Here is a 24133-nt window from a genome sequence, read left to right on the forward strand (position 1 = left end):
AACTCCTTATCTTCCTGCCTCTACCTTCCGAGTTCTGGGGTTATGGACATGTGCCCCATGTCTTCTCCATTCCAGTTCTGTCTCCTTTGTCACTGGTCTTGTCTACCCAGCTTTGCCCTGGTGCCATCTTGCCATCCATTCCCCATAACAAGCCCAAGGATAGAATCGAGGCTTTGACTTATCTGCATGTGTATTTGCTGTAAAGGTTCCAGCAGATTTAAGCAGTTCCTTCAGTCATCGTGGGTGAGTGGAAATTGTCAGTACTCACTGAACAGTCCCTGACTGGATGTGCCTTTTATGCACTGATTTTAGAGATGTTTTTTCCTCTGAGTGACTCAGAGTTGGAAGAAGTGGCAGGCAGCATTCTGATGGTTGGTGGGGCAGAATGGCTTGCTCCCAGGTGAGGCTGAAAATGTCTACAATTATAATCAGTAGGGAAACATCTGATGTTAGAGAACTGGTCTGCCTGCTCTTTGTACAGAGCCAAAGGCCTTACTTGTTTTCTGGCTTTGCAAGTCATATAGTCAGTGTGGCAACTGCCCAGTTCTGCTGTTAGAGTATGAAATAAAACGTGATGATCTGTATATGAGTGGGTGTGGCTGTGTTCCAATAAATCTTTGTCTATAAAAATGTGTAGGACACAAACAGGTGGCAGACTTTCCTTTGGCCTCAGGGATACTGTTTACCAGCCTTGAACTAGGTGTCCTTTAAGGTCCTTCCAGGTCTGAATCACTGATCTGACATTCCCAGCTCCTCTACACAGCCTTCTGGTTTGGCGTCTGTCTGTCATCTGAGTGTCAGGCACTTTCCACTAAGAGTTTAAGGAGAGTCATTTCTGCTCAGTTCTGAACAGCTCTCTTGCTTCACGCTGTTCCAGTCTGGAAGTAGTCCTCATCGAGAGCTGGCTGACACCTGTGGTGCAGCACTGCACTCTGCACTCTTACTTCAACTTGGAATGGCCCAACAGAGGGGCCATCTTACCTTTCGTTTTAGTGTATATTTGAGCCCAGGGAGATAGGTTCAGTGCCTTACAGCAGGAAAGCTTCGTGTAGAACCAGACCTCTTATTTCATTCTGGGCTTCTTCGTAAGCTCTGCCCAGCTCTGACCCTCAGACTCACACTCTCGTGCATGGTGGTCATGGGCGTGCGCTCTCCCACGGAGCTCAGTTTTCACTGTAATGTGGTGGAGTTAGACTCAGGCTGGCCTCAAACCCAGAAATCAGACAGGCTGAACAAAAGGCCTGGCTACATGAACACCTTTTCGATCATTGATTATTTTGAGAAATACTACTTCTATGCGCATTTATCTCTTAATGTATGGTATAGTAAAAAAAAATAAATAAAAACAACAAAACCTACAAAACTACACCCCCAACCCCATCCAGAAGGAACTAAAATGCTAAGTGACCTTTGCCCCCTCTCCCCAATGTTCATTCCCACCCTCTCTGGTCTTTGTGTATCACACTGTCGTTTTGTGGTTGTGCCGTGCTTGCTGAAGTAACTCCCGTTGGTGGGCACTCGGGCTCGCTCAGGCACAGGATTTCCTGTGTTGTGTTGTTTTCTCAAATAGTATTTCAGTGAGTGCTTCCGTGTAGTGGCTCCTTAGGCCAGGGATGTGTATGCACGAAATGTCGGCAGATGTTGTCTAGCTGTCTCCACAAGGGTCTTGCCAGTTTGTGTGAGAGTTGCTCCCAGTATTGTTGACATTGGGGGTAATATCAAATTAGTCTGATAGAGGGAAGTGACGTCCCCTGCATCTGTATGCCTAAAGTCACAGCCGAGCTTCACCCCTTCATGGGTTCTTTCTTTGTCGACTCTGTTCAGACCCTGTGCGTGTTTATTTGACTGTTCGTGGAAATACCCCTTTGTGTGTTGTTTTTGTGACAGATCCTTCTTAGCTGGGTCTTTTGTTTTGTTTGGAAAACGGGTCTCTGTATTTGCCCAGGCTGGTCTTGAACCTGTGTTTAACTGCTCTTCCCACCTCGGCCTTGTGTGCAGCTGAGTGCACACTGCCCACCACCATGGCCGCCTTCCACTGGTGTTTCAGTTTCTTCAACTGCTTTTCTTTTGTCACACAGTAATTTACAGTGATGATACAGGATGACAGTGACTTATTAGTTTTTTCTTCCGTGGGTTTTTAGAATTTATATTATGCTTAGGAAAAAGCCCTTCCTAAGTTAACTTTTGTTTTAATCAGGATTTTGTTGTATAGTTCAGTCTGATTTTGGGATCCACCTGCCTCAGCTCCTAAGTACTGAGATTGTAAGTGTGTGGGTATCATGCCCAAGAAGAATGTGGTTTTTTGTTTGTTTGTTTTTTTTGTTTTGTTTTGTTTTGTTTTTTTGGAGCTGAGGACCGAACCCAGGGCCTTGCGCTTGCTAGGCAAGTGCTCTACCACTGAGCTAAATTCCCAATACAAGAAGAGTGTGTTTTAAAAAGTGTAATGTAATTAGTTTTCTCTGCTGCAGCGCCATGTCCCATCACTGTGCTGCTCTTGGCTTCCCTCCTCCCTTGCTGTCACTAACCAAAGGCTGTCTCTTTGCAGAAGCAGACAAGAGCTGAAGAAGCCAAAATTGTTCAAGAAAAAGCTGCAAAGATCAAGGAATGGGTGACAGTAAAGTTAGCAGAGGTGAGTTAAAGCCTCGGCCTGAGGACCTGCTGGGCCTGCTTCTGCCCAGCTGACCGGCCTGCCCTCTGCCTGCCCTGATTCTGTTTATCAGGGTCCTGCCAGGCTTTGGTTCAGACCTACCCAGCTCCACTTTCCCCTTCTCCACTTTGTCTTTCTAATCACTTCCCTTTTCCTTTTGTCTGGGTCACCCTTCCTGGAGCCTTCCAGCCAACCCCTGAGTTGAGGCTGGGAAAAGGGATCAGTAGCTGGAAGCTCCAGAATCCTCTCAGCTGCCTCCGTGAGCACACTCACAGTGCCATTTATTCTTTGTCTTTCTTCTTTTTAAAAATATTGTAAAGCATGGGCTGCAGAGATGGCTCAGTGGTTAAGAGCGGGCACTGCTCTTATCGAGGGCCTGAGTTCAGTTCCCAGGACCTAAGTTGAGCACAACTGCTTATACCTCCAACTCCAGGGGCTTACACACATGTACACACACAAACCAAAAATAAATCTTATTTTAAAAGAAATTGTGGTCAGCCTTGATGTGGTGGTGTACACTTTTAATCCCAGCACGTGGGAGGCAGAAATCTGTGAGTTTAAGACCAGCCTGGGCTACACAGTGAAACCCTGACTCAAAAAATGTGTGGTAAAGTATACACAAACGTTGCCATTTTAACTGTTCATTAAGTATCCAATGCAGAGGTGCTGAGCACACACACACACAATATAGCACACTATATTGTGTGTGTGTGTCATCACCATCCATTTGCAAAACTCCTCACACACCTCCAGTTCTCTCCTCTCACAGACTCTTACCTCTCTCTCTGTAGACTTCATCATTCATTACAACTGGGTTAGGAAGCCAGGACTAGACACTTAGAGCATTTCTAGCAAGCAGACAGGGCTCTTTTTAAACTGTGAGTTCTTGGGGACAAAATAAATACCTCCCAAACCCACTATCTGGCCCTTGCTGCAAAGAGTTCAAGAAAAGTGTGCTGGGTTTAGTTTAATAGAAAATTCAGTGGTTAAGAGCTCTTCCAGAGGTTCTGATGAGTTCAAATCCCACAACCACATGATGACTCCCAACCATCTGTAGTGAGATCTGACGCCCTCTGCTGGTGTGTCTGAGGACAGTGATAGTGTACTTACAATAAATAAAGAAATCTTTAAAAAAAAATAGTCACCACAGGGATAGAACTCACAAATACCATAGGGAGAGAATCAAAGTGGATTTGAGAAGTGCACATCCTATGTAACTACCTAGCTAGAAAGTGAACATGGGTCCAGCTAAATTGGTACATGGGAATATATAAATCCAGTAAGCAGGAGAATCTGGTAAGAATCTCCCGCTCCTCCTGTGGGGAGGGAACAGCGTGCTTGTGAAAGGGCAAGGCCAGAAGTGTCAGGGGCTGACAGCTGCCGTCAGGAGTAGCAGCTTCAGCATCGTTTCAGCAGCTCGCTGAAGTAGATTGTTTTCTGTGCGTGTGTTATATTTTCACAAATTTAAAAGGACGAAAATTGCCAGTTCCAGGACAGCTAGGCTACAAACACACAAAAACAAAAATCAAGTCACGGTGTGTACACACACACACACACACACACACACACAGAGAGAGAGAGAGAGAGAGAGAGAGAGAGAGAGAGAGAGAGAGAGAGAGAGAGAGAATGAATGGGAATGAGAGAGAATGAGAATGAGTGTGCAGGAGCTATGAAATGATATCACGTACTGTTTTTCAAAGATTTGGACTTTTAGGCTTTTGGATTATGTGCATGAACAGAGATTGGGCATTGCTTCCTTATTGCTAGGTATTAAACTCTGGCCTCCAACTCGGGGCATGTGCTCTGCTGAGTGACACGGCCCTCATTTTCTTTTTGCCCAGCTTGAAATGGAGAATCAACACCTGAAGACCTGTAATCAGCAGCTAGTGGAGCAGGTGGCAGCCCTTCAGGATGCTCTTGAGGGTAAGTGGACCAGCCGGGCGTTTGTATGCACCCCACGAGGTGGGACAGAGGAAAGATGTTCTCAGCGCATATGCCTGGTCTTGCCTCGTCCACAGATCTCCGTATGACACCTTCAGAGGAGCTGCTAGGCGTTCCTGAGGGGACCCCAGAGGGGGATCCTGTCCCTTCAGGGACAGCCCAGCCTGTGGAGCAGGACAGTAATCCCCATACCCAAATTTCGAAGGTGGCTGTGCCTACACCTCTGGGCACCCGGCAGAGCAAGGACTCTCTGTCAGAAGCCAGACGTCTCGAGGATTTGAGTTTCAGCATGGCCCATCCTGGAGACATAGCAGAGGCCAAGACCCTTCAATCTCATCTTCAGAGAGAGGGCTCTCCCAGTCAGCCGTTCATGAAGCCTGGCAGCCCCAGACGTGGGTCAGCCTCTTACAGGGAGGGTCTGATCACTGCTCAGGGAGGGACATTCCCTGGGACCAAGATCTCTGCCAGGGAATGTGGCCCGGGTAGTAGCCTGACCCTGCCAAAGGTGCGGGCTCCCAGCATCCCCCGGGACAGCTTTCAAGTGGCCAAAAGGCACCACAGTCAGCCCCAGGTGGGCCCTGGGCATGTTGACCATGTGGTAAGCATTGAGATTGGGGCCCTGTCAGCCCTCCACTCATCTGGCCTCCCCAAGTCTGAAGCCAGAGCTAAAGTCCGGGAAGAAGCCGAGAAGATGGAGATGGAGGAACTGCCCCCAACGGGGAAGAAGGGAGAAAGAGAGAGCCTGAAGCCCTGCAGAGGTGAACTGGAGGGAGTGGAACCGGAGAACAAGCCGCCGACGCCCCCACTGCACAGGTTTCCATCCTGGGTAAGTGACTTCATCAGGGTGGAGCCAACAATAGGCATGGTTTTCTCTGAGAGTATCCAGCGCCCAGCATGAGATAAGGCTCATTCTCACAGCAGTGGTGGTGAGGCTGGCAGGCAGGCCTGCCTGACCCACTCACCTAGGCAGGGCAGAGCCAGAGTCTGGCATGACATGTGCCCATGCCAAACCGGATGGTCCGTGCATCTTCTCATTCACCTGATTCTGAGGCGACACATTCAAGAGTGAAGAGCTGTGCCCAAGGTCAAGCCACTGTGCTGAATTTCTACCTGTGAGCCTAGGCAAGTCTCCTATCTCCAAAGTGGGGGGTGTGATTGCTAATAGGGTTTATTTATTTATTTACACTGAATTTGGGGGAGGGGTGTCATGTGCCACCGTTCCCAGGTAAAGGTCAGGACAAAACTTACAAGAGTCAGTTTTCTCCTTTTCACTGTGCAGATTCTGGGAGTCAAATTCAAGTTGTCGGGCTTGGTGGCAAGTGCCTTTACCCACTGAGCTATCTGGCTGCTCCTACTAATAGAGTTCCTAGGGGGATTGAATGTATATTGAGGGGCTAGAGAGATGGTTCAGCTCTTCCAAAAGACCCAGGTTTGAGTCTCTGCACCCCTATGGTCCAAGCTCACAACTGTCTGCAACTACAGTTTCAGGAGATCAGATGACCTCTTCTGGTCTCCTCAGGCACCAAGAGCACATGCAGACATGCAGACAAACCTCCCTACATATTAAAGTCAGTTAATTAAAGTGTGTGTTAAACAAGTGCCTGTAAGTGGTTAGTGACTTCCATTGCTATTTTTGTCCCTGAGCCTTAGCTTCCTTATAGGTGACATTTTACACAGTGACATGGTGTCTAGGGTGGAGGTGGGATCCAGATAAAATGAGGCTGAACATACACTGATACAGGGTGAAGATGGGGACAGGGCTCTTTTCACTGTTCTGCTTCTCTGTCTGACGTCCGTGATAGAAGGTTAGAATAAAACCAGGGAGAGTGGGGTATTACTAGTTCGCGGGTTGCTGAGAGGTTGACACAAAGGCCTAGCACAGAGCCTGGCCTTACCCTAAACGTACCCTCATCTTCATAAGGGATAGGTGTTGTGTCTCCTTTGATTGAAAGGAAACTACCCCAGATCAGGCTGTTAGTGAAGGAGGAGGCTTTCAGTAGCCGTGTGTCTGCCTTGTGCACAACCCCAGCCCTCAGCAGTGACTACAGGCCAGCTCTCTGGGTGCTACAAGAGCACCTCGAGATTCAAGTCATGAGTGTTGAGCAAGGTTGGAAGTCGGGACAGTAGGTGACAAAGTGTGGCGTCCCAGGTAGCTAGACCAGACTTTAAGTGCTGGCTGCCGGCCCCTGCTGTTCATTGCCATCTTGTTCTGCAGCCCTGAAGCTAGATGGGGACAAGGGAACAATTAGACAAGGGTGCTGAAAGAGGAGTCTGTTTAGTAGGTGTTACCTGAAAGAACTGTTGTTCATGTCTGCCATTTTACCAGAAAGTAGCTACTCACTGTGGTGGTTAACAATGGGTCTTACATTTTGCCCAGACATGTTAAGTGAGTATACACATGTGTATGAGAGAGTGAAAGAGCAAGAAAGAAGAAAATAAAGGACAAATAAATGAGAAGCTTTAGCCAGGTGAGCGCTGAGGGCGAGAGGAGCCCAGGAGTCTAGGCCAGCCTGGCAATGACACCTCCTCAGATAGCCCAGAGCACAGAAGCCCCAAGTGCAGCCCTTTTCAGCTGCACTCGGGGGTGACGGTATTAAGGCTCAGTGTTGGTCTTTCCAATGACCCCCGCTTCATCTGGCACCCAGGAACCCCAGTTTCCAGCAGTGCGGTGTAAGGAGAGGCTGTCTCCTATTTTCAGTTGCCTTTGTAACTTGCTTCTGAGGGAAAGAGCTCCCAGCTCACCACGGTTCCTAGCTAAGCTTAGACATCCCCTCGGGCAGGGCCAGCTGCAGTGGCCACCAGCAAAGTCTGGAATTCAGAGAAGAACATCCTCGTCCAAGTGATTGAGGGTACAGTACACCTTCTTTTGCAGTGATCCTTTAACAACTGTGAGGGAAACACTCAGTGACCTTTGTCCAACAGGGCTGTCTTTTGCTTGACCTTCCCCCAACTTAGAGTTTCATTTCCTTTATGGAGTAAGAGCCTGTCCTTGGTGCAAGTCCCTGCATGATCTATGAGCAGAGATCTACACCCAGCTAGTGCTCACCCTTGATGTAGCTGTCCTGCCTGATGCTGTCTGCTGTCCTCCACCGGTCTTGCCACAGCTCTGGTTACCTCCACTCTACATTACCCCCAGCTGCCCCCTCTTAGGCCACACCTCAGTATTCATCCCTGCCTCTTTCTTAGTTACTTCTCTGGTCCAGCATGTCAGACTTTCCGGTCAGCCCCTGTGACTCAGCAGTCACCTGAGAGGGGTTTGCATTCCCTGTAGGGGTAGTGGAGCAAACAGCTTGGAGCAGCCTGGGAAGGGCCTTCTAGGCTGTTGGAGCAAAACTCTGAGTCAGCTTCGGACTCAGGGGCCTGTATAGTTAGTATAGTGTATAGAATTTTCTGCAGAAATGCTTTCGTATAGGGATCCGGAGCCCTGTGGGACTGCAGCAGCTTTGCAGTTAGCCTTGGAAGCCGTGTGTGTGTGTGTGTGTGTGTGTGTGTGTGTGTGTGTGTGTGTGTGTGTGTGTGTGTGTGTACACAGCCACTGTAGGAAGCTAATGCACCCTAGTCCTGAACATCTGAATTACAAAATTGTATCTATCTCCCCGTGGCTCTCCCTTCTCACTGTCAACACGCTTGACCTCTGGGGTTGACACCCGGGGACCCAGGGGTCTCTAAAACAGGCCAGAATCCAAGGAGAGATCAGCTCTCTTTGAGCCTCCCTTGCCTCAAGGGAAGGGGTGGAGGCCAGGGGCGTGGATATCTGTTGGGTATGGATTATGTCCTGGGCATGAGATGTTTATATTACACATTTATTTGTATTTATGCATTATGTTATACATTAATTGGATTCCATTAGCAGACTCTTAAAAACTCAGTAGTATTTTAGAGCTGAGAAATTAAGGCTTAGAAATGAAGACATTTGTTTAAAATACCTTAGTCAGTAACCAGCTCTTCGGGAGTGGTGAACCCAGTTCTGCCTACCACCCAAGTCATGTCTTCCCTCCACTTTCTTGGAAGGGCTGAGGTGAGCATAGTCCCTGACCATCTGGGACTTTTTCTTTCAGGAGCGCAGGATCTATGCGATGGCCACATCAGGCATGCAGCTGTCAGATGTGTCATCCCGAAATACTGCTTCCTGTTTCGGTGAGTACAAGTGGTGTGTGGAGGCCTGCAGATCTCCTTATGGGCCTGGCCCCCGTTCCCTGGGTGCAGCAGGCATGGAGGACTGCCTGGAAACAGAAAGCGGGTTGTTCAGTTTCTCATTAGCAAAGAAGATCCTCAAGTTTCACCTCCTGACTCTTAGTGTTTACCTCTGCAGGGCTGGCCTGGGGGTGGTTGGGTGGGTGGGAGAGCCCTGAACCCCATGGTTCAGATGGGCACTGCCCACTGGCTCAGGAGTCACTGAGCACCATAGCATCTGCAGTGACAGGGGTGTGTTTGCAACTCACTTCAGCAAGAGTGGGACACGGAGAGGAAATGGTTAAGGGTGATGCCTGGGTTCTGTGGTGATGCCTGGGTTCTTTGTCCTTGGGGATCCTAAGCCAAGGGAAGTCACAGGAACAAAAGTAGGAAGAGGAGATATTCAGGCATTTGCCCAGTTGCCTCCCTGAGCTTCTGGCTGAGTTGTGCCTCCTGGGTTCATCACCTCCCTCTTTTCCCTCAGCATCAGGACCGCCTGCCCTTGCATTCCCTGGAGCTTTCTCTGGCCTTATTTATAAGAATGTCACTGTGCCTGTCTACACAGCACTGAAGGGGGTAAGCAACTGCCTTGAAAAAAGGGGCCCCTAATCCCAGGGCAGTGCTCGCCTTGGCTGGAGGGTCAGGCACCTTCACACATGATCTCAGTCAGGGAGCCCAGCCTCCCTTGTGTGGTTGTTTTCTTGAGTTTATTCAGTTCACTGCAGTTCCAAGCCAGGCAGGAACGAGAGCACTGCCTACACATCCTTTTGTCATATTTGATAATTTATGATAAAGATTCACCATGTAACTGCAACATGACATTTTCATTTTTGCCAGTGGCTTTTGTTTGTTTTTGCAGTGCCTGAGCTAGAACACATCTCCTCTTGCTAGGCGGACACCGTACCACAGAGCTACACTCCCAGCGCTTACTCATTTTTAAATCATATTAGTAATATTAGTAATGCTTTCAAAGCCTTTCCTTAGACGAATAAAACCACAGAGGTTTCTCTCACATTGCTTTCCCCAATTCCTGACCTCAGAGCTAACACTCAATGCGTGATGTTTACTCTGCAAGGCCTTCTGATGCAATTGCAGCTGACCTGCAGGTAGCACATGTGACCTGTGCATATCTCTCCTTACTTCCATTTCTCTCCCACTCCACTCTCCTCCTGCCATACATGCAGACAGACACACGGGATCCTGTACACTTACGTCACTTACTCACCTGACCGAGTCCGCCTGGCCTTCCATGTTTTCTGTGTATTATCTGCAGAGTAGACACTTTACCTTAGGTCTCCCTCCACTGACTTACAGTAGATTGTAGCCATGTATTTTAAAAAAATATATATAAATAAATATTGCAATGGGTGTCACTGCACCACATGTGTTTCCATCAGAAGACAATTCTAACGAGAGATGGAATTGTTGCGCACGTTCTATGAAAGCTTTAGATTCTGATAGGTTCTGCCAAATTGCTTTCTAAAAGTGCTCCGTGGGCCGGAGATGTACTGTGCGATAGCACACTTGCCTAGAAAGAGTGGGGTTCTGTGTTCTACCTTCAGGACTATCCAGCCCCACACCCCACCTTCCAAAAAAAAAAAAAAAAAGGATAAAGGGGGAAAGATGAAGCTAGGGAAGTGGACAGACACTTCCCAAATGCCACGTCACAATAGGGTGTTTTTTGTTTGTTGGGCTTTGTTAGTTGGTTTGAAACTGGGTCTCACTGTGTATCCCCAGCTGGCCTCACCCTGTAAAGCAGGCTCACCTCTTTGGAAATCTGCCTACCTCTGCCTCCTGGGTGCTGGAATTAAAGCCGTGTGCCACCATGAGTGTGCCACCATGAGTGTACCGCCACGGTGAGCACTAGAGTATTGCTTGGCTGTGCTCCTGCTGCACTCTTAGCACACTGAAAGGTCTCCCCCCTGTCTCAGTGTTCTGTACTACACTTGACTTGCAGTATGGCTCTCTAGCCTCCTAGTGAAGAGATCGCAGCTCTCTGGGGTAGGGAGTGGGGATCCAGAGAGCAGCATGGAGGTAAGACCACAGGAGTGAGGTCAGAAAAGGACTTTGCATTGCTTGGGACTACCATCTGGTCAGCAGTGCCTCAGCTGGGTGATGGCCTCATGTTTCCCCAGACAGACTGTGTAGGCATACCAAACTAGATACAGCTGTTGTGTGGAAGACGGCTTGTTTCGAAGCTGTAGTTGGGAAGGCTCCTCTCTTGCAGAAAGCCACACAGATCAGCAATGTGCCTTTTGTGGATGAGTCCTCTGGGTCCGATGATGACTGCGGCTCTCAAGCGAGTTTCCGGATGTCAGTCCCTTGCTCTGAGTATAGGAAGACCAGTGGACTAGGCAGCCCCCGGGCCATCAAGAGAGGTACAGAGAAGGGGAGGGACTCCGTTTTTCTTGCCTGTTCTCTGCCTGGGGTCTCTAACAGTTTTACCCTCAATTCCAGACTTGGGATCCCAGTGGGTAATGAAGGCCTTGCATCTCTGGCCCTGGGTGTTGGAAGGGGTGTGGGATCCCAGCTTTGATTCCTGACTCCTTCTCCTCTGGCCAGGGGTCTCCATGTCCTCACTGAGCTCCGAGGGTGACTATGCCATCCCTCCTGATGCCTGCTCCCTGGACAGTGACTACTCAGAGCCTGAGCACAAACTCCAGCGTACTTCAGCGTACTCCACTGACGGGGTGAGCACAGTACATGTGTGGGATGGGGAGGGGGTGAGCACAGTACATGTGTGGGATGGGGAAGGGCGCTAGGAGGGGCGAGCCTGAGCAGAGGTTGCCTGGGCCTCAGTGCCCATGAAGGCAGCAGAGAGAGAGGGGAAGAACACAAAGTAGGGAGAAGGAGGCTCGAGTGGGTTTCAGAGACAGCTGTGCACAGACTCCAAGATGAAGAAAGACAGAGTTCAAGCCCAGGAACTTCTCAGACCCCATGATGGCTTGCACCTGTTACCCTCTTTAATCTCCATCCCGACCCTCAGGTGCTGGCATGAGCTAACAGTTAAGGTTCAGCAGTCAGGTGGCTGCCTCAGGCCCTCCTGTCTTCTTTGCCTCATGGTCGTCATGGTTCCTGCTGTGTTTTATGGATGTGCCTGTGGCTAGAGACCTGCCTGCTTTCTCCCATCTCTGATGCCTCAAATGGCCTTCCTCCTCTCTGCGGGTCTGTGAGGACTAGCCTTTCAGTTAGAGCAGTGATTCTCCTCAACTTGTGGGTCTCAACCCCTTGGGAGTCAAGCAACCCTTTCACAGGGATCACATATCAGACATCCTGAATATCAGGGATTTTACAATTCACAACAGTAGCAAAACTATGGTTATAAAGTAGCAACAAAAATAATTGTATGGTTTGGGGCAGGCACAGCATGAGCTGTATTAAAGGTCCCAGCACTAGGAGGGTTAGAACCTCATTGACGTAGGTGAGGTGGGATGCAACTCTTCCCTGAAGCCAGCTTCTCTGCTGCTGACAGCCCCTGGTGCGCCACCGTCTCACGGCGACTAGGTGTCCTTCCCCAGTCCTCGCTGAGACCTCACGGTAGCACTGCCTTACCTTATTTATTCAGTTCTCTCTGGATCTCACAGGAGCACAGCGCCTGGAAATACTCATTAGACACACAATGACAGAGGTGGCCTAGACCATTTTGTCTTGAGTGGTGTCGGCAGCCTTCTGTGACTTTCCCCTTTCCCCCCTTGTCTTTTGCTCCTCAGGGTCCTCATCCGACTTCTTCCCGTTTGCCCCCTCTCCTCCTTGCCTTTAACTGCTCAGGAGCCTCATGTGACTCCCCTTTGTCCCCTCTTCTCTCTTTGCTTTCTACTTCAGGAGACACTGGAAAAGTCAGGCTACCTGCTGAAAATGGGGAGCCGGGTGAAGACCTGGAAGAGGCGCTGGTTTGTCCTGAGACAGGGACAAATTCTATACTACAAGTCTCCGGTGAGACCCCCCTCAGGACCATGACCACGGAACCACACAAGCACAGCCCAGACCCAGAACCGTATAAGGGACTAAAGGGAAGGCAGTGTGGCTTGAGGTCTGGCAGGTAGAAGACTTGACGGCCTGACTGGCCTTTGCAGGTGCTGAGCCACAGAGGGGACTCTGAGGTAGTCACCTGTTCTCAAAATGAGCTGAGGGACTATCAAAGCAGTCCTAGGCCAGCTGGTTAGGGATTTCCTCTTCCTTCAGAACTGATTTCCTCGTATGCCTGGCCTTGTAAAAGGTTGTTCCCAGGCTGCCCTTACCTCTTCTGGATTGTTCTAACAGAAAAGTTCCTTGTTTCCCCTTCTTCCTCCATGGTCTGGAATTGAGGAGCCTTGGATATTGAGAACAGGTTGGCAGAACCAATCATAATGTTTTTATAAAGAAGAAAAGAAGGATCTGTCTCTCGTGAAACTGATTGCTTAGTAGACATTGTTTCTAGCATGCCCATGTTAAGGATTCTGAGCCTATATACCTCGGTGAGAAACATGCCACTATCAATCAGTAATGTCTAATAATCCTGGATAATAGTGATGTATGTGTCCTTTGACTAAGCCTCTTGCCACGGCCCACTAAGGAGCTGCGACTAGGGATGTGTCACTGCACATAGCTTGGTCAAAGGACTAGGAGGGCTTTATAGATGGGTTTCTGATCCCATTTTAAAGTCTGCTTTTTGAGGTCCTTTAAGGCCTACGTTAGAGAGTTTCATGTTCCTAATTACGGTTTTATTTTGCTAGAATAAAAATCTAGAACAAGTCACTCATTGTACCATAGCGTGGGAATCTTTTTCCTTCGAGCCTGTGACCTGGAGTAAGAAATGGTGATCTGAGAAGCCTCCAGCTCCAATGCTCTCCTCTTTACTCCTTCCTTTCACAGAATGACGTCATTCGGAAACCTCAAGGTCAAGTGGATCTGAACTCTCATTGCCAGATTGTCCGAGGGGAAGAAGCACAGACATTTCAGGTGAGCCTGCTTGGAGCAGCATAGACTGCATGGTGTTGGGCTCAGGTATGGCTATGACTGAGGCAAGGATGAGGCAAAACAAAACATGAGTGGATGATGTCACACCACGAGAAGGATATGTCTTAGGTCGTGAGCATGAGAAAGAAGAGGCAGAATGAGAGATGAAAGGAAGGGAAGAAAGTCAGGGAGGATAGGAAGGGGAGAGAACGGTGGTCAGTGGGGAGGCCAGCACGTCGAAGGATCTGTGCCGTCAGACTGTCGCTAGCTTTAACCCCTACCCCCAACCCACACCCACAGCTCATCTCTGGAAACAAAATCTACTACCTAACAGCAGAGTCCCCCAGCCTCCTGGAAGAATGGATCCGGGTCCTACAGAGCCTGCTGAAGGTGCAGGTCACTGGCCCTCCAGCCCTGCATCAAGGGGGCACCAAGCCTGCTGTGAAGGGCTGGCTGACGAAGGTACAAGTGGAACTGGGAGGGAGGTAATAGGAGCCCGGCATGGGAGTGCCCAGAGATGGTAGGCTCCATTCTCCAAGAACTACATCCCAGTGCTTAGTGGGTTGGCCCTCAAATATGATTTGAACATACAAAATAATGGTGATGATTCTGGAAACAGAGATGGGGGCTATCAGAACACTTACTCTCAAGACGGAAGGAAAAGAAACGTTTTTACTAAATGTTTAGGACATTAGTCGTGGCCCCCCATAACTAGCTGCCTCGGGATGTAAGGGGAGTTAACTAGGGAGTGCATTAACAGGCTGAACACTTAGGGACAGTGGCTGAGCTCAGCCAGCTGGCGCTCGCTCAGACTTTCCTGAGCCTCTGCTTCCCATCAGTCACTCTGCCGTTCTTCCGTTCTTCCATGTGAGAGCGCAGTTGCTGTTCCCTGGTAATTCAGACCACCAGGGGCCCTTTATTTGCCTTGCAGTGGCATTCTTACAACTGTGCCTCTGCCAGCTAGAATATTCTGATTTCCAGGATAATCGTTCACTGGCAGGTCATAGGTCCTGGGTGGCCCGACAGTGGCTGGGTTACGTAATGTAGCAGTTTCACTGTGAGAGGAGACCCGATTTTGGCAACCTTCCCTTGGCCTGTCTTGGCCAGCCCTGGATTTATTTTGGAGTCCTGGTCTAGAGAAGTCACTTTACTTACAGGTAAAGCATGGCCACTCCAAGCTGGTCTGGTGTGCCCTTGTTGGGAAAACCTTCTACTACTACCGGAGCCACGAGGACAAGGTATGAGCTTCCTAACAGTGCCACCTCCAAGCTGCATAGCCACATGCCACTGACACAGTCCCCAGCTTACCTTCAGCAAATGCAAAGACCAGCTGTCCAGCTCCCTCCTGGGCACACGGCCAGCATCATGGCCATGTAGTCCGCTGGACTTTCTAAAGCAGTCTTCTGCCCTGCTGCCTCTTCTGTCTCCTTCCCTAACTGCCTTCTGTCCACATGTATGATCTCCAGCCCCACACAGCCTAAGCACTCGAAAAGGAGACTTCCTTCTCCATCTGTTTTCCTATTCACAGAGACCCCTGGGCTGCCTACCTGTACGGGACGCTCACATAGAGGAAGTAGATCGATCCTGCGACTCAGACGAAGACTACGAAGCTGGAGGAACTGGACGCTTGCTGTCCTCTCACTGCACGCTGGTGATCCACCCACCAGAGCACAGCCCCACCTACCTCCTCATAGGCACCAAGCATGAAAAGGTAAGGGAGGAGCTCGACCTGTGTTCTGACTCCCCTTCTCTCCCCTGAGCTTTCCAAATTCAAGTTCTATTTCCTCCCAGCATCCGTCTCTTCATCATGCACCATGACAGAGCTTCTACTTTGAAATTTATGTTTACCTGATCCTGTCTTTCTCTTTGGGGCGGTGATCTTGACTTAATGCCAGCCAAACTAATGAAAGCCCGCCTCCCCCAACACACCCACGCCCCAAGACAGGGTCTCACATAGCCTGAGAATCAAACCCAGAGCCTTACACGTTAGACAAGTGTTCTGTCTCTGAGCTGCATCCGCTGCCCCAAAGCCCTCCTCCTACCACATTACATCTGAGTGTTTTCTGTCATCTCCCAGGACACATGGCTTTACCACCTCACAGTGGCTGCAGGTGGCAGCAGTGCCAAGGTGGGCACTGTCTATGAGCAGCTCATTGGGAAACTGATGGACGGTGAGGGCAACCCAGGTGAGGAAAGAGGAGTGGCCATCGGTGCCTGGGCAGCAGGGAACTGGCAGGGTTCTAATCGGAAGAGGCGCAGAGAGCACTGTTACGCATAAGCTGCGCTGAGCGTGCCTGAGGGAAGTCCCATCGCACGCTCCAGTGTTGCTCTCTCCGTCTCTGGTCACAACACTGAGGAAACCACTGTGTGTGAGGGAGTCTGTCTGGGAAACAGACTTCCCAGAAGCCTAGGTGAATGTTTACTCTGTTTAATCGGTAGCTTTGCTAGCTATGCAGAAGACATGGGGGTAGGGGGTCGCGTGGGAGGCAGCTGGTTAATCTACAGTTGAGTTTGTTAATAAGTGAAGCTTCAGTTTGGATCAGACCAACCCAAGCCTGGGATGTTGGGAGTCCTTATTTTGCTACTAATCCTCAGGGTCCTCGTGGACTAACCTGAGGTGTCTTTTCTACTGCTCTGAGGGTAGGTGTGTTTCAGGCTGACGCATTTGTTGCTCCAGCCTGAAACTGGAGGGAAGGCTGTCCCTGCGTGTGTGCACTCACAGCTGTGTTCACTTAACCTTTGCGGCTCCTCGGCAGTGCTTTGGCCGCCTTCCTCCACAGCTGTATGGGAGTGTGCAACTTGCAGAACACTGACATGGCCTCCAGCCTGTAGATGATCAACCCAGCAAAACCCACATTTCCCATAGCGTTAAGCCACAGTCTTCCTTGCAAGTCCGAGCTGGGACTGGTAGGTAGGAGGTGAGTTTTCCCTGTAGTGATTGCACTGCTCTCTGGTCTGTGCTTTGTGCAGACTCCCCGCTCTGGAGGCACCCCATGCTGTGCTACAGCCAAGAAGGACTGTGTGCTTCCCTTACCACGCTGCCCTCTGAGGCTCTACAGACGGAGGCCCTCAAGCTCTTCAAGGTAATGTGGGAGTGGAGCCTGGTGATTTGGGTGCCCAAGCTCAGCCTGGCACAACTTGACCCCATCACAGCACAGGAGAACTCTGCTTACAGGATGGCCCAACCAAAGGTTGTGGAGAGGAAGAGAAAGTCCCACATGGTTCCCTTTATGGCTTCCTTTACGGCAGGAACATAGCCCTTCTGCAACCCAGGAAGAAGCTCTGGGGCTCTAGGAATTGCCAGCAAAAGCTCTCCCTTGAGGAGCTGCCACCGACCTCAAGTAACAATAGAAGGGCCAGTTTGCACTACTCTGGACACCAGAGACCTGACCTAGTTTACAGTCTCTGTGTCCATTCGCATTTTCTGGCCTAAAAAAAAAAGAATTTGCTAAGGGGCTAGTGTGGTGCTAAATGCTCACAATCCAGCCCAGGAGGCAGAGGCAGGACTTGGAGTTAAATGCCAGTCTGAGCTACATTGTGCTACCCCGTCTGGTAATGGCAAACTTATGTAATAGAAGCATTTAAAGAAGGTGTATGTAATTCTGACCCTACAGTAGCCCCTTTCAGCCTCACATGCAGAAACAGCCGCTCCCTCTGGAGAAGGCTGGTCATTAGTGAACTCGAGTCTTGAGTCTGCAGTACCATTGCGTGTCACAAGAGTAACCCACCGCCATCTCCTTCCAGTCCTGCCAGCTCTTCATCAATGTGCCAGTGGAAGCCGCCTCGGTGGACTACCACGTGTCGCTGGCTCAGACAGCGCTGCAGGTCTGCCTCGTTCACCCCGAGCTACAGAGCGAGATCTACTGCCAGCTCATGAAGCAGATCAGTCGCCGCCCGCCTCAGAAGTACTCTCTCATGCAGGTGAGCATGCGCTGGGATTTAACTGGCTGGAGCCATTTGTAAGAGCTGGTTAGGGGTAGAGAAGGAGGGAGCAGGTGCCTGGGCAGGGTTCTCCCGTCCTAAACAGTGGGCAGCTTCCGTGCAGCAAGTTGCTTGAGCATGGTTGCCTGATGTGTGCGTGCTCACAGTGTGACTACCATTCTGGGCAATGCCTGGCCAAGGCAGCTATCCCGGTGCTTGTCAGGGGGGTTGAGGTTCTGGTTGGGGGAAAACAGTGTAGGTTCTGTAGCTCAAAACTGCAATGGCAGGATCCCACCACTGACCACACTGCCTGTTCCATGGCAGTGCTGGCAGCTCCTGGCTCTGTGTGCCCCACTCTTCCTGCCTCAGCACCACTTCCTCTGGTATGTCAAACAGCAGCTTCAACGCCATGCAGATCCCAGGTGAGTGAGAGCATTCTCTCTGTCACTCCCACACCATTGACAGGCACGATTCAAAGGGATGAGGGGGAGGAAGAGGTTGAATTAACTGCATCTCCCCTCAGATCTGCTCGGGGTTGAGAGACTCCCTGTGTACACCTGAGCAGGTGGAGACTTTAGCTTTGAACACCAATCTCTGTGTGCTTGGGTATTTGGGGGACATGCTCATGGAATGGCCATGCTATCCCACATTATCCCCAAATGTTTATTTCCTCTTCTTCTGGCTGTAAGAAAATACCCGAGTATAGGGATAGGGAAGAGCTCAGCTAGGGCAGGGCAGGCCCTGGCTGAGATCCCTAGTACAGCTTTTAAGAAGGCAGGGAGGGAGGGAGGAAAGGTAATAGTAGCTTTTATTTGCCTGAAGTAACTGTCATCTCCCAGGCTTGCTGCCTCTGTCAGCTAACCTAGGCCTAGTCCTGGAAGCTTCTAGCCTCCTTGCCATATTTTCTAGGCCTGGAATGTTTTCAGCCTCTGAAAGTTGCTGCAGAATACACTCACCCCTTCCTAGCTCCTTCTGAGCTCTGGCTGGTTGGTTCACATTGGCCATTCTGGCTCTAACTCCTCTCCAAGCCGACTGATTCAGTCTGGCTTCTCTCTCAGCTTCTCCTGAATTGCTCTACTTGGCAATCTCTTCTAATCTATTGGATCCTTCTCATTCTCTGGCTCGTTCTGTCTTCACCCGTGTCTAGCCTGTTCTCTCACTGCAACCTGTCTCTGTGAAACTCCCTGTAAAATCGCCTCCTCCTCTTCCTCTCTGCACTGCTCTCTCAAGTGGCTTCTCTTTCCTCTCTCTTCTCCTGAGAGCTGGGCATATCCTATTCTGATTTGTCATGTCTGCCACTCAGTTAGACATCACTTTCAAGCCTGGGTGCTTCCTTATACAAATTAACTTTACCTTCATTGTTTGCGGTTAAAGGTGTTTGCTAAGGGTGTGCCTATATTCCATCAAGGATTAAAGGCTGGTGCTATGGGCTAAGCCACCACTAGAAACAAGGCTTTACAGTAAATAGCACAATCTTGGGGTTCACAATGTGATCAGATATCCTGCAAGAAGGAAAGGAAGGAAGGAAGCCAGCCAGCCAGTCATGGCAGCCACATGCTGCGAATAGGTCCACAGTGACAAATGCACCAGGTGAGGGGCTCAGTAGGTAAAGGAGATTTGCTGCCAAGGCTGACAACTCCCAGGACCCACACGGTAGGAGAGAACAGCTCCCACAAGTTATCCTCTAACCTCCACAAGTGCACTCCCTCCCCAAATAAAAATGTAGTGACATCCCATGCTAGGTTTCAGGTCCACACAACCAGTCCAGTTAGCCTTTATCCTGGCTCAGTGCCAAGAGGAAGGGATTCCCAATATTTCCTTCTGTTTTCAGAAGTGAAACTGGTCAGTATGCCATATACTGCCAGCGAGCCGTGGAGCGAACCCTGCAGACAGGAGAACGGGAGGCCAGGCCATCGCGGATGGAAGTGGTGTCCATCTTGCTTCGGAACCCCTTCCACCACTCCTTGCCCTTCAGCATCCCTGTGCACTTTGCCAATGGGACTTACCAGGTGAGGAGGTTGAGCACGCGCCTGTCCCAGGTCTGTCCATATCACTGTCCAGAGAACACTTCTGGCTGCTGCTAAACCTTGTAGGCTTTCAGATTTAGCCTAGATTCGAGGTGGGGATGGCATTCGTAGTGTATGAAAGGAGAAACGAGTTTGAATCCAAATATGGAACTACTTGGTGCCTTACAGGTAGGTCTCCTGAACCCATCATGGGAACAGGGAAGCTGAGACATTGGACCAGAAAAGCTGAGATAAAACTCCCAGAATATTGACTACAAAAGAGTAACTAGGCCTTGTCCAGTTCCAGTTTAGTGGGCAGGCTCAGGTTCTTCTGAATGGGATGTGGCTTTGACATCCTGCCCTCACCCTTGTACCTCTCCACGCTGTGTTCAGACCCTCCCGTGATCCCCTGTGACAGTTCCTCAGGAGGTTTGCTGGTTCAGGGTTCCTCTCCCCATCCCCAGGTGGTTGGCTTTGATGGCTCCTCCACAGTTGATGAGTTCCTGCAGCGGCTGAACCAGGAGACAGGCATGAGAAAGCCGTCCCAGTCTGGCTTTGCCCTCTTCACAGACGATCCTTCGGGCAGGGACCTGGAGCACTGTCTCCAAGGGCGTGTCAAGGTAAACATCCCACTCTTCCTCTTAGCTCAGAGATACAGGTGGTGGGTCAGAGCCCGTCCCGCGTGCGCGCCTAACTCTTCAGAGCCCTGAGTGGCACTGAAACCAAGATGCTATCTCCAGGCCAGCATCTCAGTGACATCCTAAAATGTATTATCTATGCAGGCCTCGACCCTGGAGACAAATCCTCCCAGTCCTGTCTCCCTCACAGGACTGTACAGCATCCGGGGCAGAGCCTCTTAGCCCAGGGTAAAGATGAGGGAGCTCGGCCAAGCTGTCCCCATGCTGTCTGCCCTCTTAGGTCAGCAGCTGTGCTGACCTCCAGGGGTGGGACTATCACCTAGCTTTTCCTCTGTCTGCCCATGCTTACAGACAGATGCTCATGGATGCTGAGTTTAGGGCAGGGTCCTCATGGCACCTCTTGGGGGGAAGTTTTTGAAAGACAGTTGGTCTATTCAGTGGTCTGGGTGTTAAGTGTTTGTGGGAATTTTTGGGCGCATCTGGCTCCAGCATCTGCTTTCTTTGTTATCCTGGAACAAAGGGCTAGTCTTTAACAGTGCATGAAAACACTGCCACATACCCTCCTAGTAAATGTATGGGTATCTGTGAGGCTTTGGTCAGAGCAGGCTCTGGGTGTATTTATTGAAAGGGAAATGTGGTGAGTGAAATAAAAATGGAGCCACGATGCCATGGACTTGACTGGGGCCTGCCCAGTCTGGTCCCTCAGATGCCAGCCTTCACAAAGCCAGTGTGGCAGCGATCATTTCTTGCAGTGCTAACTACATCCATGGTGCTCTCCAGCTCCTCATCTGAAAGGGAATTGGTAGGCACTTCCCATCCTTGCAGCCTGAGACCTCACAGGGCAAGCTTCTAAAGCAGAGGTCACTCAGCTTGGCCGTACCTTATCCCCACCCCAGCCCCGGGGGCCTTGCTGACATTCCTCTTTTCCTCTTTAAGATCTGTGATGCCATCTCCAAGTGGGAGCAAACGCTGAAGGAGCTGCATCCCGGAAAGTCTGAGGGTGGGACACGAGTTGTGAAGCTGATGTACAAGAACAGGTCCTGAGAGCTGCTGAGGGTGGGGTGGGCATGAGGGCTTCTGATCGCTCCCTCAGGAGATGGTGACAGGGCAGGTGTTCTGTTGGCACTCTCTAGACTGCCATGTGCACACGGTATGTATGCATACATGCCACAAAAGCATACTGAGGCCATGGGATGCTGTACATTACCCTCTGAGAGTACAGATTTGAATAAGCACCAAATATTTAAAGCTAAGGAGGGCTGGGGATTTAGCTCAGTGGTAGAGCGCTTGCCTAGGAAGCGCAAAGGCCCTGGGTTGGGTCCCAGCTCCGAAAAAAAAAAAAAAAAAAGAACCAAAAAAAAAAAAAAAAAAAAGCTAAGGAATAAACATTTCCTGCATATCAACTTCAGGACACACACAGGTACTTTCTACCAATTTAAGTAAGAGAAATTTGTCCCAGTATGCCTCTAGGCAAATACTTTCCATTAGTCTCTTGGGAGTCTCAGTTCATCCAGACCGCTAATAAACTGTGTTTCTAGGCACCATAATCTTCATGCAAAGTCCATGTGTAGTGGTGGTGTGTTCAGGACTAACCACCTGTTCCCTGCGTGAGACCCGCATGCCCACACCTAGGTTAGGCTTGGCTACAGATTTCGTGGGTAGTAGAAAAGAGGCTTACAAACGGTGTAAACGGTTACCCTCACTTGAGGGTCACGAGAAAGAGCCAGGGAAAGCCTTATTTTTGTTCAGGGTGCCAGCTGACATCTGGTTTTCACTGTCTGCACTATAGGCTATACTTTCGAAGTCAAGTAAAAGGGGAGACAGAGAGAGAGCGGCTGCTACTTGCCTTCCAAACCAGTGGCGAGATAGTGGCAGGAAGATTTCCAGTCACCAAGGAACTGGCCCTCGAAATGGCTGCCTTGATGGCGCAGGTAGGTTTCTTCCTGTTGAAAACACCATGAAACCTGATGGAAGACTGCAGATCCTGGGGCAGCAGGGAGGGGCTCTGTTGTACGGAGGCAGTGACCTCCTTACTCACTGCACACGGATGCTGTGTGCAGGGGAGACAACAGGGAACTGAAAGCCTGGGCTTATGTCCCGGCCTCCCTCCAATATGAGAGCTTGGTCAAGTTGCTTTGGTGCTTCAGTTTATTTCTGTGTATTTGAAGAACACAACCCCCTTCCTGCCGCCATCCAGGGTATGTGCTTGAGCAGAGTATGTCCCACAATGCACGGGCACGTGTTTGAATGGGTCCCCTTCGTCTTTCAAATAGAAGAAGGCTCTCTGCCAGGGGTATCCATGGCTCCTACGGATGCAGTCAGGTGTGGTGGCACACACCTATAATCCCAGCATTTGGAGAGCTAAGGCAGAGTTGGCACAAGGTCAGGGCCAGTCCGGGTGGCAGGCCAGCCTGGGCTGCACGGTGGTCTTCATAGTTATAGTCATCAGTGTGAATTGTCTGCAGCAAGTCACAAGCAGCAGTCCAGATGTATCTGCGTACTTTCCATCCCCACTTAGGACAGGGTTGACATTCAGAGTTTAAATAACTTGAACAAAGTTCAAGGGGCTGATGCCTCAGCCGGTGACACCAAGCCCTCTTCTGTCCTCTAGTCTGTAAGCCCTTCCATCTTCTAGGACCTTCAGGATGGTTCTCTAATGTCTATGAAACATGGGGTTAATTCTTGTCATTGTTATCTGATAAGGCAGTGATGCGGTAAGGGGCTTGTCCACTTCTCGAACAGCACAACCACCCAGACTCATGACTGCCATCTCTTTCCACCTCAGGTGGAGTATGGGGACTTGGAGAAACCTACGCTGCCAGGCCCTGGGGGTACACCTCCGGCCAAAGCCCAGCATCTCCTCCAGCAGGTCCTTGACAGGTTTTACCCAAGGCGCTATCGAAATGGAGCACCCCCTGAGCAGCTGAGGTAGGCTAGAGGAAGCCTGTGGGGAAGCCTGGGAGCTGTGATGAAAACAGGCAGGCACTTCACTAGCATGTCTTTCTCCAGGCACCTGGCAGACATGATGGCCACCAAGTGGGCAGCATTACAAGGCTGCTCCCCTCCTGAGTGCATCCGCATCTACCTGACTGTGGCTCGGAAATGGCCTCTCTTTGGTGCTAAGCTCTTTGCTGCTCAGGTGAGTGACAGGAAAAGGAATTACCCAGACCCTCAGATGCTGTTTTCCCTGGAGCTTCTCTCCCCTCTGTCTGGTCATAAGCCCATTGGTCCAGTCTGCAGCCCCCTCCTCCTCACTGTCTCCTTGTCCATTTCTGACCAGACCATGGTCCACAGTTGAGTTATCACTCATTGTTTATCTTCTCTGACTTGCTTTCCTTTACGGGCTTGCCAGTGCTTCTCCTGCAAAGACAAGTTCAACTAATTCACACATGAAGATTCAGACTGAAAAGACAATGTGTGACCCAAACAAACTCATCTTGCCTCGCTACCCAAAAGCTCAGAGGTAGACAGACATGGACCACCCAAGGGAATCAGACTATGCAGACAGTAGTTATTTTCACCTCTGCACTGAAGGCCAGGAGGCAAACAGTAATTTCAGTTGGAGGTTTCCATCAGTAGGTGTCTGGTATGCATGGACTCTACAGTTAATCACAGACATTACCTGTGACCAGACATCATAATCAGACATTGAGACTGGAACCAGATCCTGATCACTGAAGCTACAAGTAAGAAAATGGACGTTCAGTCATCTATCTAGCAGAGATAGATAGGCTGTTGAAAGCATGGTATTTCTATTCCAGCTGTTGAGTTATAGAAGGCTGGGAAGAAGGCTCAGCAGGTGAGCACTTGCTGCTTTCCATGGGACCTGGGTTTGATTCCTAGCACCCATGTGGTGGCTCACAGCCATCTGT

At 50.1% G+C, this 24133-nt stretch overlaps 1 protein-coding gene across 4 annotated transcripts in view; it reads left to right on the forward strand.

Annotated features, from left to right (window-relative positions):
• Plekhh1 (pleckstrin homology, MyTH4 and FERM domain containing H1) overlaps nucleotides 1–24133 on the forward strand; it is a 49141-nt gene that overhangs the window by 21022 nt on the left and 3986 nt on the right. For all 4 annotated transcript variants that reach the window (XM_032908012.1, XM_032908013.1, XM_032908011.1 and 1 more), the window contains exons 5-26: nucleotides 2546–2629; nucleotides 4489–4570; nucleotides 4666–5414; nucleotides 8647–8725; nucleotides 9246–9337; nucleotides 10989–11139; nucleotides 11324–11451; nucleotides 12584–12694; nucleotides 13613–13699; nucleotides 13997–14158; nucleotides 14854–14934; nucleotides 15225–15407; nucleotides 15774–15882; nucleotides 16667–16779; nucleotides 17441–17617; nucleotides 17942–18039; nucleotides 19449–19626; nucleotides 20088–20243; nucleotides 21198–21298; nucleotides 22051–22192; nucleotides 23047–23189; nucleotides 23271–23400. In XM_032908012.1, the coding sequence (XP_032763903.1) occupies nucleotides 2546–2629; nucleotides 4489–4570; nucleotides 4666–5414; nucleotides 8647–8725; nucleotides 9246–9337; nucleotides 10989–11139; nucleotides 11324–11451; nucleotides 12584–12694; nucleotides 13613–13699; nucleotides 13997–14158; nucleotides 14854–14934; nucleotides 15225–15407; nucleotides 15774–15882; nucleotides 16667–16779; nucleotides 17441–17617; nucleotides 17942–18039; nucleotides 19449–19626; nucleotides 20088–20243; nucleotides 21198–21298; nucleotides 22051–22192; nucleotides 23047–23189; nucleotides 23271–23400 (3336 nt within the window). The remainder of the gene's footprint in view (nucleotides 1–2545; nucleotides 2630–4488; nucleotides 4571–4665; nucleotides 5415–8646; nucleotides 8726–9245; nucleotides 9338–10988; nucleotides 11140–11323; nucleotides 11452–12583; nucleotides 12695–13612; nucleotides 13700–13996; nucleotides 14159–14853; nucleotides 14935–15224; nucleotides 15408–15773; nucleotides 15883–16666; nucleotides 16780–17440; nucleotides 17618–17941; nucleotides 18040–19448; nucleotides 19627–20087; nucleotides 20244–21197; nucleotides 21299–22050; nucleotides 22193–23046; nucleotides 23190–23270; nucleotides 23401–24133) is intronic.

The sequence above is a fragment of the Rattus rattus genome, chromosome 7 (genome assembly GCF_011064425.1).
Source record: "Rattus rattus isolate New Zealand chromosome 7, Rrattus_CSIRO_v1, whole genome shotgun sequence".
Classification (NCBI taxonomy): domain Eukaryota; kingdom Metazoa; phylum Chordata; class Mammalia; order Rodentia; family Muridae; genus Rattus; species Rattus rattus.